At 37.8% G+C, this 22,021-nt stretch overlaps 1 protein-coding gene across 5 annotated transcripts in view; it reads right to left on the bottom strand.

Annotated features, from left to right (window-relative positions):
• The window catches only part of cdc42bpab (CDC42 binding protein kinase alpha (DMPK-like) b), an 83,008-nt gene that overhangs the window by 30,955 nt on the left and 30,032 nt on the right, over positions 1 to 22,021 (bottom strand). For all 5 annotated transcript variants that reach the window (XM_055232104.1, XM_055232106.1, XM_055232105.1 and 2 more), the window contains exons 4-7: positions 18,003 to 18,086; positions 16,708 to 16,803; positions 14,747 to 14,895; positions 1,392 to 1,485 (exon numbers count right to left, since the gene is read on the bottom strand). In XM_055232104.1, coding sequence (XP_055088079.1) covers positions 1,392 to 1,485; positions 14,747 to 14,895; positions 16,708 to 16,803; positions 18,003 to 18,086 — 423 coding nt within the window. The remainder of the gene's footprint in view (positions 1 to 1,391; positions 1,486 to 14,746; positions 14,896 to 16,707; positions 16,804 to 18,002; positions 18,087 to 22,021) is intronic.

The raw sequence follows: 22,021 nt of genomic DNA, 5'->3' as shown, positions 1-22,021 counted from the left end.
CTAAATAATGTAATAAAGTTCTTAATATCTACCTAACTTGCATTTATTGAACTACACATATTTTTATACTGGCAAAAGATTAAACACATTGGCTTGCCTCTACACAGATCTGACCTATAACTTTGCTTTGTGGCATCTCCATGGAGAAACACACGTGGAACTTTACATGAAAAGCCACACAGTACAGCTTTAATTGCATCTTAAAGGCCAATTTACAGCTGCTTGTCAAGTTTATAGGCATTTTTATAAATAGAAATTGTAATATGCTCGAAGAAAATTGTGATAAGAATTTGATGCTACCCGTCGCCCACCCATGAACAACAGTAACACTTGCTCCTGCCCTGGATGTGAGTGGATGACATCACCACATTCTCGATTCTGAAAAAACAATAGCCGCGAAATATGTCCCCCATAGAAATCTCATTCACAACAGAGGAGCACGGCCTGAGTGATAATGAACGCATTGACGAGAAACAGCTGAGTTGTGGAAGTGTGGAAGATGGAAACGATCCCCCACAACAGCCGATAAACAAAGGCCGTATTGAGTGTTGGCCCCCTCTGAATGATAAACTCCCTCATGCACACACAGCTTGAGTGGTACTGTCTCTGCTCTGATCAAGTGGAGCCGTTTTGGAGGTTTCTTCGAGGCAAATCATGAAATCAAATTAAATCTTCAGCTCAATGGGACATTCATAAAGCCAGAACAAACAGAACTGTTCGCAAATACAAAGAAAGCAAACAGAAAGCTGCATAGCTTTACTAAAGTTAGCTTCAATTATAATGTCAATGATCGATATGCAAAATAGGCATTTTTAGAGCTAAGAGTCCTGATGAAAGTGTAGATCAAGAGCTGGAGATGTGTCCCGAAGTGGTACACAGCGGTCGTGCATTTGACCCCCTCTTTGAATGTGAAATGGGTGGACAAATCTTCCTATAGGATTTAAGTATAACTTTTACTTTAACCTTAACTTGGTAGCCAAACAACATGAAACTAAAGTTATTTATTTATTTCGTATTAAATGTTAGTATACAAGTTGTTGGGCCACATGATAATTATAGTACGGCTGCTGAAAATGTAATATAAAAAAGAAATGGAATAGAAAAAAAAATCTATCTGGAAAGTTGCTTAGTGTTGCTTTAGGATATGCAATTCATAGGTGTAAAAAATAGACTAAGCACTCATCCTTTTCCTGAACCCAAGCACTATTATTGAACTACTCTTGCAGTTTATGTAACCACTTGTATGTTTTTGTGCAAAGACTATTGTGTGAATCCTAAAAAGCACACAGAGTGGGTTGTGGGATGGCGGGGGGGTTGAGGGGTCAATGCAGCGCTGGTATGTTTGCCTTGGACTCTGGGATGCCACTGCAGCGCTCTGTGGTTACACTCACCGTTCCATCCTCCATGAGTTTGAGGCAGGAGCCAAAGTCAGCCAAGCGGATGTGGCCGTTCATGTCCAGTAAGATGTTATCTGGCTTAATGTCCCTGGAAGAAAAGAAAAGAGGACAGACAAAACTCATTAGAAGATCAAATATTTTATCATACTTTTTGACTAAACACAAACTTTGTGTAACTTTCTGGTGGTGGGTCCGCTACTTGCGTGTCTCCCTGGAGATATTGCTTTCCCCACCTGTTGCCCAAATGTTACGCAGTATGGCATTAAACATACCTATATCTATTGAGACAAGCAAGAGACAGCAACCAACCAAGTCCGATAGTGAAGAGCCAAACCTTTTCACAGCAAGAATGGATTTTGTGCAAGGGATTTTTTTGTACAAAAACATGGTTACTGTGCCATATTGTGGAACATTCCCAGTAAAGCAATATCGCCATGGAGACAAGCATATAACAGACCCACCACCACAAAGTTTAATGTAATGCAATCATGTCTCGGTGTGGAGAAAGCAGAAATGTTACATAAAGATATTTTAAATAAACATAAGGACTCAGAAAGCAAAAATTCAAACTAGTGCAATTAACTTTGATTTAAAATGCAAGTCAAATCATGTTTTGGATGGGTATTAAACTTACATTATTTGGTTTAGGCCAAATAGTCAATAGAAATTTGCTAATAGTGTGCCAATTATGCACCAGTTACTATGGAAAACTATGGAAAGGTGGTTGATTTGTTTTAGGTTAAGTGCTTTGAACCATAATCAGATATTGTGCACCTGGAGACCACTACCTTGACATTTTTAAACAAAAGTACCAGTACTAGTGTAAGAAAATAAAAAATGACTTTCAAAACACACAAAGTACAGTCAGATCCTTTAACTAAACAAACATCAAAATTAAAATACCAAGGGAAAAAGAGCTGCCTGAACTTGTACCATTAGTCCTTAATAATTCAAGTATATTTGTAGAGGAATTAAGTGCAATTTCCTCGTATTCATTTATCAGCTCAATGACAGGTGAAAACTGCCCAGAGAAAGAACAAACATGGAGAAGTAGATGGATTGGAGCATTGGGAATAGCTGCACAGAATGAAAATTATGCATGACGTATGTTTAAAGTATCCATTTTCACTTGTGCAAAAAGCAAGCCATGTTTTTGACTCACAAACTTGTTCCATTTGAAGAAAATATGCAACGTGTAAACAACCTCCCTAGGTTTAAAAAAGGTCCTTATGCCCAACTCCCCCATACCCCTGTTTAAACCAATGTATTAGTGGAGTGCATAGACAGCGAAAGAAGACACTGCCATTCTCTCTGATTGTGGCAAACCCCCTTGTCTTCAGGATTTCATCTGCTCCATATTACAGCAGCTTACGACTGTTTACAATAGGTCCGTGCTCATTTGACGTCATAGCATTCGGAAAGGTCCATCGAGTAATATTGGGAAGGAAGGAAAGCTAAAACTCTATGGTACAAAAATGATTGCTCCTTGATATTCACAAAGCAGATGTTCTGGTGTGGTTTATGGTTAATATCGTTGTAATTATTGGGTTTATCTGCAGGAAACAAAACCTTGCACAACAAACATGACTGATTTGCATTTTAATCTGTTTTTATTATCTTACCAGAAGTGTGCATTCTTATACACTGCAAAGTCAAAATAGTATAAAATTGTTGGAATAAATATTTCCAATTGGATCTAAATCTGAATATAAAATAAGATTTCTTGTCACATAATTTGCAGAATTTACACCATAGGTTTTTGTGTCTAATTAGGTAGTTGACATTGAACTGATAATCTACTGGTAGTCTGTTGCTTTGACCCTTATCATAGCTGATACCAGGTCCTATTTGGGTACTACTTGTATTGTTGTCACAAATGGCGAGACTAAAATTTCAAACTAATTAAAAACTAAGGAATAGACTTCATACTCAACGCCAATGCTTCTATACAATACCACTGTCAGATCGATGCAAAGAAAATACTAATACTGATTAGCACCAAATTGGATATTGGTTTCCAAACATCAGATCAGTAGATATCCTGGCTGGAGATATAAAGTGATGTAATAAGACTATTTTCTGGTCATAGTTGGTCCAGTCTCAGAACGTTTGAAGTTTTTAAACTTTTTCTATAGAGCTGTACTGTAGTTATCAGAGATAAATAACAGCTACATAACATAATTGAAGTCATCTTATTTTTGTCTTACTTTATTTTTGCACTGGAATCGGTTGATATTGGATGTATCAGTGCATCCCTATATATTGACATGCAGTCTAGGTAGGCTCCATAGTATTCCATGGGTATATACTAGTTTATTGTCTTTTTCTGATTCAGCTCAAGATCACTAAATCTATTCAGGAAAGGTTAATTTCTATTTTGTGAATCTGACTTTTTGTATCAATACCTGCTCGAATGAGTATCTAATTTCAATACTAGTTTTAGTATCGATTACTATCTTATTTCACTGTATTCTCTACAAAAAGGTGGGTTGTCCATCACTGTCTGTCAGAATAGAACAGCACTGTATGAAATTTATCTATAAGGGACTACTTCAAAAATTGCCAGAATACCTCACCTTCTTGTTAATCTTTGATACCGAACATTTAATACCAGATCACATGACAATATAAGTCCAAGGACTAGCCGCACCAGAACTGCGATGGAAAGAGGATTTTTAGCTGTTTTGCTTCACAAAAATGGAACACGCTTCAAAGAATGGCAAAACTAGAGTTGGAGATAACACAATCGGAAGTGAATAATCTGATAACAAATTTTTATACACACACCTCCACCTGTTTTTAATGTTTTATATTGACTTGTTTTGTTTGTTTTTTAAACAGGGCGCTCATTGGGTTCCCCTGTATAAATGAAGAAAAATTTAATAAACAAAATAAAATGTTTGATACTTTTGACAACCCTAGTTATAAGTATCTGTAAATTGTCCTTAGTTACTGAATGGTTGTAAATGTATTTTCTAAACATGCTCATAAATGCATTGGCTGTATGAATCGAACATTCAATGCTGCTTTCAGACTTGCCCAAAGCCAAAATCCGCAGCTCAGTGAAAGCCCCCCCTGACCATGTATCACTGGTGCACTGGTATGAAACAGACTGTATGCCACTGTTAAAAGTCCAAATATAGAGTGTCCCTGTCTGACCACTCCAGAGATTTCCCCAGAGGGCGGGACATGTTGTACCCCGAGTCTGAGCCCCCTTTTCAACACAAGGGCACTCCCACAGTCAAACATACACAAATATCACATGCCAAAATATCACAGGCCTAGTACAAACCCTACACTGAATCAATAAAGCAGCAGACAATGGCAGTCACAGGTTTGGAAACAGAGCCGGTGCTATTTCCGTCTCGTGATGTGGGCTTAAAATAAACCCGCGTTGCCAAGTCACAGCGCACACATTAGCAGCTTTCAGTGCCAGCATTGCCAGTGTTAATCCTTAATCGTCATGCGCAAGATCATGAAATGTTCTCACCTTAAAACACGTCTTGTGATGGCACTCAGACAGACATTGCACCTTCCCTTAGCTGTAGTAATGAACTCGTCTATTCTTGCTAATGCCTACATCCATCTACATTAGACAAACCAAATTTATTACAGATGTTATGGAAAAATTACAATTTTCAAGACATATCCAAAGGTGGCTCTTGGGATAAGAAGTAATATATGTATAGGTAAAATAAGATAAGATAGTCCTGATCAAGATTTGGAAATGGGTCCCCTGCACCCGAGTCCAACAGTATTGAAGAATGGGTCAAAAACAGGATAAATTCCCTAAGTGTACTGTAATCTTAAAGAGGGGGTACTTACATTTCTATGGGGTATTAACTGCTGACACAACATATTTAGATCACCATGTTACCTTTTATTGAAAATGCTATATTCACCAAAATCAACACATTAACAAAGACGTATGGATTTATTAGCATAAGGAAGGTTGAAATAAGGCTCAGGAGAGGACACTACATTGCCGAACATGGATGACATAAAACCTCTTCAGGTATGTTTTTATTGAGGGAACAACATTTTTATTGAGGGAACAACATTGGTAGGAAGCTTGAAAAGGTCTATGTTGAATAATACCCCCTCTTTAATCTCAACCATATAGTTGAAAATGATAAATGTAGCAACTTTGCTTTTGCCGATTCAATAAATCAACTCATCTGGAACAGTGGGGAACAACACTAAATACCCATGTTCATACCTTTTGTGAGATCTTGGTTAGGAGTACAGAGCTGCAGGGCTAACCTGTGTCTGAAAGATGAAGTTAATGGGGAAAACAGGAGCACTTTGAGGAAACCATCAGACACACAGAGAGGCCCCATTCGCTCCGGGAAGCATGAAGAACCACATCATTAAACAGCTGTTGATTAGATTAATAGATTTGACCTTGAAACAGCCCAGCACATCCTGATAGACAAGAATCAATACGACAGAGTCTGGCCTAGTAATCAATCTGTACATTCAATCAAATAAAAGTTGAAAATGCTGCTTTATTTCTTCTCAAATTCTTCTTTTAAGACATGAAATATACTAGACCAAGCCTGGTAGGGGGAGATTGTTCTTGTGAGACATATAAAGCAGCTTGAAAGGGAACTTTGATGTCCCTGTCTTCTGCTGAAGGCCTTCAAAGCAAGCTGTGAAGCCCCCTGTTATTTTCCAGTAGCGTTAATAGTACCATCTAATAAGCCACAAGTGCGGGGTTTGCCAGAAGACCTGCTAACTCTCCAACCTTTTACACAGCTGCTAACAGATGTGGCTAATATAGGGATAGTGTTTAATGCATATAAGCTTCAGTGATATATTAGCACTCTATATCTAGCACTACAATTCATAGAAACAATTGGTTCCATATGGATACGAAGCAGAAGCCGGAAGTATGGTTAAATTTAGTAACATTTTGGAGTAAATTATTCTTCAAAGAGTAGTTTTGTCACATCAAACGTTACCATTTACTTGCTTTTGTAATAGCACATGGAGCACAATTATCTCTAATGAAATGTATTAGTTTAACAATAAGTTTTCAATGCAAGTTTCAAAAGTTTTGTATTAAAAATGAGTGTGGGGGTTTGTGGTACCTTGATATAATTGATTTAAATAGCTCAATTACGATATTAGATCATATGATTACAGTCAACACAATGAAACCGACTCAATCTTTTAAATTAGTTCCATATTGACAATTTTAAGCCTAGTAACTGTACAGCCATGCATGAAAATAATCTAATGGCACAACAACTTGGCAGTCAAAATAAACAAGAACCAAAAACATTTCAAAGCTCATTACAAAGAAATGGACTTGGACAAGATAATTTGGGGCTTGGTATAATTGCTGGGATGTGTCCTTAAGAAACTTTTTGACTAAAATCAGCAATAAGCTGTCAATATGGAAAACATTAAGTTAAATGGGGAACCCTGGACAAAATCAAAGTGCAAATCTGGTCCTACTTGAAAGAAGAAAACATAAGCCACCCTGCCTACTGTCTGAAAATAGTTATCATATTATATAGAATTGTATGACATGGAAGAGATAACATTCATACATTACATTGCAGTTACTCAAATGAAATGGTCATTCACTTTCAATTTTCTAGACATTTTTCTATCACAATTTTCTTTGATGTTTTCTTGACGGATAACAACTCAACAATAAAACAAACCTGCAAGTTGACACGCAGAGGCTTCAAGTGGCTAACATACTTCCTATATATTAAATAGTAATTCACTGTCAAGTCTCATAAACTCTATACACATTGTCTTTCTGCCTTATGGACAAAATTCACTAAATACTTGTGAGTCCTATAATAAAAATGGCAACACACATTCTAGTGACATAATTAGGTGCCTATGTGGCTGGCCTAACTTTAGTTCGCCATTACCCGCAACATGGCTGACCTTTGACTTCCTGCATTTGTGTGGTAGACAATAAGCATGAAAGGGACATAAGAGGCTACACCAGTGCAGCTAAACCAGGCAGTGGTTAGCTTGGCCTCTAACTACCCAAAACATCCTTCTCCTTTCTGCCACCTAAAATAAAAATAGGGTTTATAGTGAATAAATTTAGCTTTGGACCTATGCAATATCGATAATTACATCAGGATTAAAAAAAAATTACATTAACAACAGGCAAACTGCCGGTAGCCCTTGCTAGGCTAGTTAGCGTGGCTAATTGGGCTACTGTGTCACTGGGCTCCTGCGGTCTTCAGGAGCAGAGACCAGAATAGAGAGCGGTAATCTCTTCTAAGACCAGCATCCATCTGTAGAGACCATCTGGACCGCACTTCTCCAACACACAACCACACACAAATACATAACCACGTAAACACACACACATTTACACACAAATAGGCCTGTTTGCCTGCAGATGGACAGTCATTCACACAGAACATCACTTTTGACTTCTGGCCTCAGCTAAGAGATAAAGATACAGTCTGTGTTAAGGCCAATAAGATTTAAGACCACTTTATGCCATTGTACCCCAAGCAGGATAGTAGAGTAAACCCTTTCTAAACTAATCATATCCTAAGGAAACTCCTTAGTGGATAGTATGCAAATTATTCAACCCTCTACAGCTCAAATGTGCAAAAAGACATTTTCATGTTTAGGTGAGCAGTCTGTCCATGTTATGTGATGTAAGTGTTTTAACCCCAGGTTAGACAAACTGTTATATATCTGTATGCAGTTCTATACATTGGACATATCCTTCACTGCTACAGTGAATATAAAGTGTTCTAAATGTGCTTGAGTGATAAAATCAAGTTAATGTAATTTCTGACAATCCACCATAGTTTGAATGGATATAATGGCTAGCTCATTGTGTGTCAAGGCTAACAGTCACTTTTAGTAAAATCAAAAAACAAAATAAACAACCTATTAAATTCAAAATTATCATAAAATAAAGACTATCCAGTTATTTTTACAGGCAGAATACTTAAATTTGTGGTGTTGTTTTAAAATTTTTCGTATGTCTCAAAATTTGCAGGAGTGACACAAACATCCCTCTATCTAAACACAGAAGTGCTGTCAGTGACGTCCACTCGAAGCTCCCTGGCCATCGTCTTATCTTTAAAATATTTATCAATTTTAGCATGACTCTGCAAAACCCTCGGAGATACAATTGAACAGGAAGTAGTGATGCTAATGAAGAGGTTACCAGGAGCTGTTGTGCAAGAACTAATTGTTTATAGTAGTTTTTATTATTCTAGCGTGCCAATCATTCATATAATTCCATAGATTTAAAAGAAAACTTTCTAAGTCTGCATGAATCCAACAATATACAGCTGATTCCAACATTATATTACAGTATTAGAAGAGGCATGGGCTAAGTATTTTACCTGTACAGACAAAATGACAGGAAGCACTTTGTTGACTGAAGTGTCCCTAAGTGCTTCCTCTGAGTCACTGGTCTGTGGAGTGGCACATGGTGCTGATCAATAATACAGCTCACAATTGTCACTGAGATCGTCAATACAAAAAAACACTGCCAATGAACCAGTTTACAGTCACAACAGATGCTACAAGCTACAAGGATTCTGGATCACTATATTAAAATCAACATTATTTATATAGCATATTTTACAAACCAAACAGTGGCAAAGTGCTACACAGAGACAGAGAAAACAACAAAAGGTATAAATGTTAAATTTAGTCTTACTAGTCTTAAAACAATGAACACAATCACATCTAATAAAAGCAAAACCATAAATCCATAAAATAGCAATAAATAAGTAAAATACACTTAAATAATAAACAATACAGAAGACCACACAACTCACTCTGTGTTAAAAGCTAGATAATGCAAGAGTGCCTTCTTGAGCTGAGACTGTACTCAAATTTCTTGTCCAATTTACATGACAAACCCCAGGCTCTCACTGAGGAGATGATGTAATGAAGTGATGTAATTAAACTGCCATATAATCTCAATAGAAATATGAGACAATACACTTAAATGTTGTGTCAGTGGCTGGGTAATACTTGGTCATTGTGCTTAGTTAGCACTAGGTTGACTGAAACTATACAGCAAAGACACTGAATTCATATGTTCAAGCAGTAGACAGAAGTAAAGTAGTTCAATATACAGTCATCTTTTCCTGTCTGTTAAATCTGTTCATTTCCTTCTCTTTTCTCACTCACCAACCTTAAGTCCTCTTTCACTACATCTACAAATCTCCTCTTTGGTCTTCCTCTTGGCCTCCAGCCTGGCAGTGCTAACCTCAGTATTCTTACTACACATATATTCAAATATCAATCATATACTTGTGCCATCTGCTTTTGATTAAAATAAAAGAATTGGAATGAAACACATGACAAAATGCATTTATTTAAAGATTTAAAGCATTTATTTTTGTTCTAATGTAACTCGTATCACTATTGAAAATTTGACCTTCCTTTTGAGCTACCCAACTACTGAATCAGTTATTTTGTGTTTTAGACGATACATTATATCATCTAAAAATGGCCTTACTATCATTATTGTGGTATTGAAATCAGAAATGAGCATGAAGCCAATTCCTTAGTATCAAAATCAAGTTTGAAATTTTACTATCGTGACAACAAAAGTATAACCATATCTTTAATATGTTTTGTTGTGTTCAAACCCCTGAATCTCCCATCCCCCACCCTTTTCTAGCTGCTCTATCCGATAGGGCCAATCACTTTCTCTGCGGGGCGGACAGCTGTGAGGCTCAAAGGCACAAAGGCAGCCTGACTGCCTATTCACGCTCTGCTAAGGCCCACGGGGAGGGCAGGCGGATCACTGACCACTGAATAAGACACAGGCTGCCATTGCAATAGCCCAGCACACTCCATCTCCCATGGGACAGCCCTCTGCGGACAGAAGGTTGACCCGAGTGCTTTCATGTAGGCCCTTTTCAGCTTCATCAGTGTCACCCAGATAGGGAAAGGAAATTATAATTTTAAAGTGTGGGGCCATTAAACCTAGGTCACATACTTCAAAAAGATAAATGTAATAAGATGTTTATTTGATGAAAGCACGCAACTCAATCAATATGAATCACTAAATAAGATGCGGGTTTTTGGAATGGCAAAGGTTTTAGGGGTGGGAAAGTGTTATGGGGAAATAAAAAATATAAATAGATATCATGTCAAACATAAATGCAACAGCTATTCTAACCTAACCAGATGGTACTGAAAGCTATAGATCTTTTATGTTTTTTACAATTGTATGTATATGGTGATTGGCTGCAGCCTTCCATCTATACAGGACCTGTACGTCTCCAGGACTCGGGGGCGAGCAGGCCGTATAGCAGCTGACACCTCTCACCCTGGACATGGACTATTTGAGCCACTTCCCTCTGGCAGGAGGCTACGGTCCATTGGGACCAGAACCTCTCGCCATAAGAACAGTTTCTTCCCCTCTGCTGTTTGTCTCATGAACACTCTATAATATCTGCACTAAACTGGACACTTTATAACACCGGTCACTTTAATAAGCCACTTTGCACTGTTGTTCTGATGCTGCTATTGTACATATTTTTTCCCTTTAAGTATTTCATTTGATTTTTTAAGCATATCTTTTTAACTTTGTGCATGCTCTTATTTGTATTTGTATTTATTCAGTGTGTTTATGTTGCACTTTTTCACCGTATCAAGTTCCTAGTTTGTGAACTGTGTTCACAGACTATGGCAATAAAAGTCTTCTGATTCTGATTCTGATTCTGATAGTCTTTGTAGATTATTTGTAGCACTGTAATTTAAATGTTAATGGGAGAATGACTCCTGCAATTATAGTCTCTAAATCTAAATATACAGAAATTAAAAACACTTATAGATCTCATTGGGGGTGAATATGTCAAAATATCCAATGGAAAATTCCCAAGGAGAAAACTGGTGTCTCAAAATAAAAACTACAGTATTGCCACAAATTGCATAGTTTTGCTTGTAATTGAGTAACTGATGTGATGTAGTTAAAACATACATTAGGGAGCTTTAATGATGGGGTTAATGCACTGTCCCTTGAGTCACAGGTGAATGATATGGTACAACAGGCACTGATAAGCACACACCCTCCTCTCTCGCTCTCTCTCTCTCCCCCTCCTCTGGGCAAGCAGGATCTCCCATGGGAGAGCCTGCACAGAGGGCTAAGCACCACCACACCCCCGCCCACACATGTCACTGCTTACCCCATTATTACTGTCCCAAAAGAGTCCACCACTGAGGGACGCTCCCCCTCCCTTCTGAGCATTTTGGCTTTTCCATACACTTCTACATCCCAATATAACACCATGTAATTTGTGGCTCTCCCTGTTCGCAATGTATAGATTTACATGAAAATGTCTTTGGAGCTTTTGATGTCTCTTTAGATCAAAACAGCAAAATATGGTTTTGTTGAAGTTAACTCAAATGTGTATCAATGACTATACAGTATTAATAAAATCATTGCAATCTGCCTGTGTTTCAGTTATTTAAACATGAGTAGAGTATGGAGCTATATATTAAAATCTAAAATATAGAAGTATAAAAAATTGGTAAACCAAAAGAGCACACCTTTCCACATCATGGTTACAATTAAAATTTTGTGAGAAAATTGTATAATTGGGGAGATATATATATATATATATATATATATATATATATATATATATATATATATATATATATATATATAGCAAAGCATGAATATGCAATAATTAAATTAATAATTAATTTATTAAACTTTACTTAAATAAACACAGTAGAAAAACTCATTAAGTTTTATCAAGTGCCAAAAGATCAACAACTTGTTGAACAAGGTTTACCCTTATCTATTTTAATATAATTTCCTCACATTCGGTGGGCTGGATTAATAAACCCAAAGGGCCGTGTGTGTCCTCAGGGCCACAGTTTGCCCATGTGTGGTCTAGGATTTTCAATAGTACAAAATTCTAGTGTTGAGGAAAACCTGAATTATATCCATTTTAGCTTTTCTTTTAGTTTTCTTTTCTGAAATGAATTTTCAATGACTTTTACATTATAACAAAAGCACAACAGCAAGCACACCCAGACTGCTCCTCCCCCTCCATTCTTTCTCTCACTGGATTTATCTCCACTTTAGACCCTCCCTTGTTGTCGAACCATCTTGTCCAAATTGCTGTCACGGGTCCCCTGTGAAATGCAACACTGTAATTATGTTAACATGCCAACGTGACCACTTCCGGGCTGACTTCCATTCCCAGGGGCATCTTCAATAACCCATGGATTCCTTTGGCATCAACGCCATAGGAGAAAATGGATTGAGAGGGTCTACAGACTGAGAACAGACCACTTTGAGGTGGTTTGTTTCAATGCAGCCAAATGAGTGAGAGTGGCTGTGGTGTGTAAAGTGGAAGCAGGAAGAGGATACAAAGGCAACTCAAGACATGACAGCTAACACTAAACAGAGGACTGCAATGAAATAGAGTTTTATGGGTGCTTAAATATAGACCTTCCAGTAAGATATAAAATGTAGAATTCTTTCCTATTGAATTTAATGAAGGCTTAAACAGCGAACATGAGAAATTCCTTTAAGTTGTACAATATGGTATGAATAAAAATATGGAACACCAATGTGTTGGTGTTCCAACAAAAAGCAAAGTTAACGTAAAGTACTATTAATAGCATCAACCAAACCTAACTTAAATCATGTACCATTAGAGATGAACGATTTGCAAAAAATATCTAATTGCATTTTTTCCGACAAGCATTACGATTGCACTAAGATTTGCCATTTATGTTTTAATAATAGGATTCAGTTTAAAGTTCAAAGTTTGAAAGAATTTACAAAAACAACTGAAATATGAATGGACAAACAAATACAAGAATTATATTTCAGAAGATGTTACTAGTACACATCTTAACTACAGTGTTAGCAGATTTTATGCAAAATAAAACAGTATATTTTGTTGTTTGCATATTATGGTACTTTTCTAATAGCATCCATTCAAATTGCAGCCCTATGTACTGTTAATATATAGTTGTTAAATGAACCTTCCCTCATTTACAGGTGTTAAGCCACCTTCTAAAGCACAACTCTTGGGTAGACAAGCAGACACATGGCTTAGTCACACACAACACATCAAACACATATTAACACATAAACCTCACTATACCTTATGAAGCTTGATTTTAGGATTCTTTTATACACAATACAAAGACACAGCCTTGTGAAACCCTAGAGATTCTGATAAGCCCCCTTCTGACCCTTAATCTTGAATGGGCTCTGGTCCTAAAGACTTGAACTCTGACTGCAAATGGATGTGCATTATTCCTGGACACATTTGTAGCCTGCCCTTCCATGTGAGTGGATCTCTCCTTCACTGTGGTTCTTCTCGAGGTTTCTCTTTAAGTTTTTCTTTGCCAAGAAGGAGGGTCTAAGGACAGGGAATGCTCTGGGGCAGTTATCCATTTGCTACTTGTTTTCTTCTTATTGACCAATGTCTGTTTCATTGTTGATTTTCTAACTTTCTGTTGGTTAAATCAATTATCATGTTAAGCTCTAAGAGGCAACTGCTGGCTTTACAAAAATAAACTGAATCAAAAACATAGCCAGAACCAGCAGGTCTAGCGTAACTGTCACTCAAGTAACAGCAGCAATAAAAGCACAAAGTGGCCAGACTGAAGCCAACACTGACATGACAGCCAACATTACCCATAACATGTGGAATTAAAAATCTATTTCTTATAGACACTGAACTTAGCCTCAACTTTATTTAATGATCAAGCATCAGCCAATACAGTGAAATTATTACGTGGTTGAAAACTAACTTGGGTGATGACTGACAACTAACATGTGCTCCCAATCTGCATTTGTTTTCATTAACCACAGTAATACCCTGCTGCTGGAAAACAAGCCACAAAAAGAATCATGTCAGTCCATGAAGCATCCATCATTGGGCTGTGGTCAAAGACAGTCTTGGATACAGTCAGTTAGAAGGAGGGCTGGACCGCATATATAGTTGACATTAGACCAATATCAAAATATGTTGATTTTTGGAGAAAATTGGTCACAATATTGTTTTTATTGTTATTCTTGTAAGGATTATCAATTCCATCTGAGAAATTTCAAAATCACAAAACAAGCTCTGCAAATGATCAGCTCTTATGATTAAATTATGCGTCACCAAACCCTTGCAGCATATACATGCCTCATGTGTTCCAGTGAAATATATTTGATTAGCATTAAATAAAAGAGTGACTTAAAATATTGAGTCTGATTTCAGTCATCACCCCAGCCTTAAGTTGGTCCTGCTTTAGTATTAAATATCACAAAAATAATGTTGTATTGTAATGTAATGTTCAAATAGTTGCAGCATATATCATATATGGACAGATAATGCAGCCCGTTAGAAGTGCCATACCTGTGGACGTAGTGTAGCTGGTGGACAGAGTCTATAGCTAGCACCATCTCGGCCAGGTAGAATTTGGCCATCTCTTCTGGAAGACGGTCCTCAAATTTACTGAGCAGAGTCAGGAGGTCACCGCCCACGTAGTAGTCCATCACCAGGTACTGCAGACAACAATGCAAAATACGTCAGGTACAATTTTTCCATTAAAGGTGGCATAACTTTATTTCAACTTCTATAAAATCTTCTATATAGAAAACACAAAGGGTACAACTATGTCCCTGTGACTGCTGCTTCTGTTTGCTCACAAAGTCTACCAGAGAATGTTAGCAAAATCCTGGTAGGTCTTATTTTAGTTCTGATTCAGTCCATAGTCCTCCTCTTTCAGTCCTGGTTAAGTCCTGGTACAATCCCAGTTTGATCCTTTTGTATAACAATACTAACTGCTGATATTAAGCATAGTATATTAGATTTTTATAATTTCTATGGACAATTCAGTAGGCAAGTGTGCTCTTATGACACAGAGCACTGTCCCAAGACTAATGTCATTCACAGAGTAGTTTAACACTCTCACATGACTTCAATGTAAAGAGATAATGTCCTTGTGGTTTGTGAATGATCATAAACTCCTGCCTCGTGCTGCTGTCTAGTTTCTCACACTGTTACTACTCCTGGAGGAGCACTGAATCAGAGAGCCAAAACTTTTCAGGAGACTTCTAAAAATATGAGTAGTGCAGTAGCTTTAAACCTTGGGGAGTGTCCGGGCAAAGCATCTGTTGTGAGAATGTGGGAAATGGAATGAGGAGCAGCCGCAGTATTTGAACTGAAGGTCAGTGTTCGTAACCTGGCCAGTAAGATGAAGCAATATGAATTCTCGCGATATTTGTGAGTTCACAGACACACAAGAATCCATCCAGGCTACAAACTATATTTCTATGCTTTAAAATGCCTTAAAAAGTGAGGATTGGAATTTGAAAGATCTAAGTAATTTTCTATATACTTATAAAACCTGAATATTTATAAGAATGAGTGTAATTGTGTAACAAGAAAAAAATTCTCCCGAAAATTAAGACAATCAAAATTATGGACAAAAGTATGGTCTTAATACATTTATCGCCACCTTTGCCACCTCTTTCTTTCACTTGTCTTTTATTAATATACATGTTCTTGATTTGTTACCTAATTTCCTACAAGCCTGACTCATGCTTTTCTATGTGGGCGGAAGTGAATGTGCATATTACAGTGTCAGCGCAGACTGCAGAGGTGGGACTGAGTGCTAAAAATGAAGAGATGAGTGATGTGGAGGAAATGACAGGTGGAGCTAGTGTTCTGGGCTCAGCGGGTGTCGACTCAATGTGGAGGAATGTGCCAACACCAGGCAGCCTGAGATCACAGTGAGAAGTTGGGAACATTTATAGTGGTTACTGGAAAAACAGAATGACCACTTCTATGAAAGGAACAATATAAAAGAGCTTAGGACGTTTCTGTCTTGACCAAAAACAAAGATAGTAGGTTGACCGGTGCTGAAATTGAAATAAAAAACAAGAGAAAACCAGAGGACTGCACACTTAATATAATTACATTACATGGAGTGTACTGAACGTGGTGGTAAATTTATCCAAATACTTATTATAATGCAATTGTTGTTTTGGAGAATACCAACAATTAGAATATCAAGTATATCGTCTATAATTAAAACTATGAAAAAAATTACCTAAAAAGAGTCTAGCTTAATTTCCCATACTAGGGCATGAAGTGACATGTTTGCCCATTTATGGATAATTTTGCCATCTATTCATCTTTTGTGCTTGACCTGAGCCTCAGTCAAGACAAAAATATTGTTATCGAGATAATGCAAACACAAATAAGACTTTTTGTTAGTATCTCGCTCATACCTACATACAAAATGCGATAAAAAGTGATAATAGAAGAAGTCTGTATCAGCTTGGGATATATTGTTACAAGAGAGAATTTACCAAATTATTGTCATCCTGGAAGGCGTAGTGCAGAGTTGTGATCCACTGGCAGTCCCCGTTCACCAACACGTCCCTCTCTTCTCGAAAACACGCCGTCTAAACAAAATGCCACAATACAAAATATACAAAATACAATTTAGATACACAAAAACATACTCAAATCTTACATTTTTGAAGGTTAATCGTTTCCTCATACAACCTTCAACTACACAACAAAATCCAGTTAACATAGGAAATGTACTCATCTACATATAGATACAGTGAGAAAGCTTCACAGTAGAAATTAGCCCACTTGATGAGGAGTTGGTTTGGAGAATGCACAGTGCCCCATACATGACAGATGATTTACACTCTGTATCAATCTGAACCAGGTTTTCAAGCAGTAAACACAGTTTTCCAGAGACACAAGGGGCCAACAGGGACCCAGCATTAGGTACAACATCAAGTCTTGGTTTATTCAGGGCTATTACACTTATACGCAATGTTAGCAATATTGATCCCATTGCTATGGCAACTCAAAACAGATGAGCCATTAGTGGTTGCCATTGTAACACTGAGTACTGATAGGGCAGCACAATTTCCACTGTCAGGTCATCTAATATAGAGATGTTTTTTTTCTTTTCTTTTCATAATCTAAACATAAACTGCTGTGATACAGTCAGCAGTCTAGGTCTAGGTTAAGGACTAAATAGCTTGTTACTTTTGGAAAAATCTCTACTATAACTGTCAACACTTATGTGATTGGTTGGCTGCAGATTAAAAGTTGGGAAAATAGCAGAAAAAGCACATCCGTGTATGGGCATTGTTTCTTATGGTTGGTCTTTTGTGACGTATGGGACTCTGCACCCATGGGAGTGGGAGGAATGCCGGAGCATCAGGGAGAGGTCGATGAGAAAAACATGTATCACTCGCGTTCATGCCCAGCAAACAGATCTATGAAGATTACTCTGGACAGATCAGTTCACTTTAAGTCACTATAAATATATATTTGTTATCATGGATTATACTTGTCATTCTGATACCCAATTCCTCCACTAAAAACAATTTATTATCATTTGATGTTAATATGAAAAAGAATGGTAAACAGACATTTTCCAAAATAAGATTTGCATTTTTCATTCAACAGTTAATTACACAAATATTTTACAACTTCATAGAAAATAGATCATTTAGTGATTAGTGATTTAGTGATAAGTAATACATTTTTGGTAAATTTTCTTCCACTTTTGTCAATGGTCAACAGATTGTCATGTCAAAAGCTGATTTCAACAATTCTGCTAACACCATTGACCCACCTCGGCTCGCTTCAGCATCTCCCACTTGTTAAGGATCTTCATGGCGAAAACCTTGTCTGTGTGTTTCACTTTTACGACTGCCACCTGCACAAAGAAAACAAGACAAAAAGATATTGAGGCTTACAATGTTATTTCACTATTTTCAAAGTAGAGTCAACAAAAACGGTTAACATCAAGAGGAAGGCACACAGGAAAACATTTTGGAGTATTTCAGCTGAAAAGATAGATTGACATTTCAAAATATTGCTTTGCATCACACAACAAACTATAGGTAGGTACCAAAAGATGTAAGCCATTTATTTCTTGGTCCGGAGTATCTCGCTGAAAGATTAGAAGATTTGCCATGTTTTGTTTGTTAGGGGAAATGGGCGCTGAGCAAGCGTTCAAGTTTCACTAGCCATTGCTGCCATTGGAACTCATCTGTCATGTTTCTAATGGAGAATAACAAGAAAATATGAAGAGGACAAATTAAAGAGGAGCAGCAGGTCAGCGGAAGCCTTAACCAGCACAAAAATACAGCCATGTAAACAGGCAGGCTGAGGGGTCTGTAGTCTATTAAAAGGAGTGGGGAATGCTGCTAATGCAATACAATGATAACATTCCTCTGATGTTTGGATTTCCCCTAGTGATCCCTCAACAGGGAAGGAGGAGAGTGAAAGGGAGGAGGAGAGAGAGAAAGAGGGAGAGATGGTGAGAGAAGGAGGAACTGAGGAGAGAGAGGAAAGAGGGATGGGGAAAAGCAGTGGGGGAGTATTTGCTGTTTTGTTCCTTCGTTTCCACCGTACTGAACTCTGCACCGTTCTACCCACAAAAATTTTCACAGAGATGGCTGATGATAATTCTAAGTAAATCCAATGGAAGAAAAAAGCAAAAACAAAAACGCACACAAACGCAAACAATGACCACCCAATTATAATGTTTTGAATTCACAATTCAAACACTGAAACTTTACATAGTTTGATTTCATAAAGCTAGCATAGTACATAGTAATGAAAGGTAATCCATAGGACCCTGTGAATGAAGGATTTCACTGTTGTTTTTTCAAGTCAACAAAATAATTTCTTCTCCCAATACAGATAACTTAAAATGTATATTGTGACAATGTTATTGTATTTTGATGTTTAAAGCCACAGTATGGCTTTAAATGTAGGCGTAACGCGACAGTGGCTCAGTGGTTAGAGTGTTGGTCCCCCAACCCGGAGGTTGGAGGATCGAGTCCCGCTCGGACCAAGTTCTGTCCAGTTCCTTAGGCAAGACACTTCACCAACCATTGCCTAGTATGAAAGTGGTGTGTGCGGGAATGATAGGTGGTGGTCGGAGGGGCCGATGGCAGCTTCCGTCAATCTGCCCCAGGGTAGCTGTGGCTACAATAGTAGCTTACCATCACCAAGTGTGGAAATGAATGCATAATAACTATAGTGTAGTGCATTACAAGTGTAAGCCATTATTATAAACATCATTTTGGTTATGTCTATTGCACTGAAAAACATGCACAAACATACATCCTTACTGTGTGCGGGCTTGCATCTCCACAAATCTGACTATTGGAATGTACCTTTAAGTATATGGTGCATAGTCTTCCCGTTTCCTGTCACTGTTACTGTCAGCTCCCTCTAGAATAAAACCAAAACAGCAAGCACCCCCTCTCTCCTCCACTCTTCCATCTTCTCCTGTTGGTCGGTCCCTAAAGGCATTCCCTGCTCCTTTGACCCTCTATCTGTGCCATGCTCAGTTTAGTGAAATATACCCTTGAATGGCTCTGTGCAATCATAACCCTTATAAATTTTCATGAGGCCTTACCAAAACAGTTATTACTCATGTTGTCTGCATCAGCCTTGCCTCTGCTTCTGCTACCATCCAACAGTAATGCTGCTGTAATCCCTATAGACGTATAAATAACTTGTTAGCGATCCTGACTGAGGCGATGAGAGATGCTCAGATGGAGAGCAGGAAATCATATATTTTATGATTGTGCTTGGATACACTTTATAAAAACACAACGCAGATGTTGGACTGGTGTAATATAGATTTCTACGATGAAAGAAGAGACGCATATGTAAACAATTATTGTATTGTTTTGAATGTATTTGGTTTGTCTTCCAAAAGTAAATGTACACAAAACATGTGTCAAATTACCTATTATGTAATTTTGAAATTTCTTATTTGATTAAATGATAAAATTATTTTACATATAAACTCTGTGTAATCCATCAGTTGTTCAGGTAGGGTACATGGCAAAGGAAGGTTGAAATCTGCCAACTGGGCAAAAACTTTTCAACCTAATTTCCAAGAATAGTGGTTCATCTATAAATTTCCCATAAAAAGGTTGAAAAATTATGCTGCAGCTAAAGATAAACTTGCTTAGAGTGAAGTAGACTTAATGATGCAGCAAAAGCCAGTAAAGAGTTGTGGATCACTGCAGAGTTCACACAATGGAAAAGTCATTGTGGTTTGTACAGCTCAGTCTACAGCCGTTTACAGGCACTAACCCACAGACCCTCTCCCCGGGTTTAGGAGACCACTGCTATAAACATGAAATACAAGTATGTGTGGCTGAATGATGATTTCAAAACAAAACAACCCGGTCAATGAAAAGCAAGGGTCACCTAATTTGCCCTGTGCATTTGGCCCATCCTTCAATTCTGGTTGGACCTGTTAGCTCAGTGGAGTCTATTGCTTTAGCAAAAGGGAAACCAGAGGACCCGAAGGAAACCCACCCAGACATAAGAAGGCCCAGTCCAATCAGATAATGTTGTAACAGGAAGGGCATCTGGTACAAAGACCTGCCAAATCACCATGTCTGTCTCCCTGTGGCAAACTCTGACAAGAAAATGAGTTGCCAAGAGAAACAGAAATGCTCTTAACGCAACATTCCAAAAATGTGCTATATTGTCTTGCAATGGGCCATGAAAACTGTTACTTCCTGCTTTTCATTCAAGGTAACTTTATTAGCATCGCACTGCAAAACCAGGAAGTTATGCTCCACTACAGATCCCACATCATAATGAGATTTGAGCTGTACGTGCAGATGAGACCGACAGACTACTTATAGGCCTTGTCCGCATGGCTGTAAACAGTATACATAGTGCTACATTGAGACACATAGCAACACATGAACACTCTTGTATAAGGTGAGTTTAGTGCAGCTAAGGGGGGATTTGAGAGGCCTCTGGAGCTAGTCAGATTGTGCTGCCGTGTCTGTGAAATCCATCCGGGCTCACAGCTGGCCTAGTAAAAGACCACTGGAATGTGACCACGAGGAAGCACCATACAGGGGTCGCACCACTTCAGAAACATGCTGCTCTGTGTAGTATGTGAAAGAGAGGAGCAGTCCAGGTGGAGGGAAAGAAGATATTTTACATAGCCCTCTCCTATACAAGAGAAAGTCATATTATCTGGAGGTCCCATAGATTCCAGGAAGACTATGATGGCACAAAAGTTCCATTTGAATAAGGCAAGGCAAGGCAAGTTTATTTGTATAGCACAATTCGTACACAAGGTAATTCAAAGTGCTTTACAGAATAAGAAAGACATTAAAATCACACAAATCAAAACATAATTAATCACCCAATCCAAATAATTCAATCTCATTTTGTTGAGTATAAATGTTGCCTATTGTATATACCGCACCTTTAAGCAGTCAGTTTACCCCAGTATATTCACTTTTAAATGGTTAAAATATTAAAATATAATACAATGGGCAACAAAGTGATTTTCTGATGACAATGTATTGTATAGTATTGCTATGTTGTTAACACTCTTACGAATGGTAGTTTGAATTCTAGATCATATTGTCAGAAGTGCTTTCAGGTCTGTACTACTGTTTAAAGCATATGGGTTAGGCTTTTCCCAAGGTGGGGGGCAGGCGGAGAAGGAATGGTTCAGGACTAGTCTTCAATATGATCATTTTGTTACACCCAATACACTTTACTTACATTTTTGGTGACCATCATTGTTTTCACATTTTTGTTTCACATCAGAAAGAACAGCTATATCAAATAAACACAAATATGGGAAAA

The sequence above is a fragment of the Periophthalmus magnuspinnatus genome, chromosome 24 (genome assembly GCF_009829125.3).
Source record: "Periophthalmus magnuspinnatus isolate fPerMag1 chromosome 24, fPerMag1.2.pri, whole genome shotgun sequence".
Classification (NCBI taxonomy): Eukaryota; Metazoa; Chordata; class Actinopteri; order Gobiiformes; family Gobiidae; genus Periophthalmus; species Periophthalmus magnuspinnatus.
Note: the sequence above shows the minus strand (reverse complement) of the source record. Positions and strands in the feature narration are given on the sequence as shown.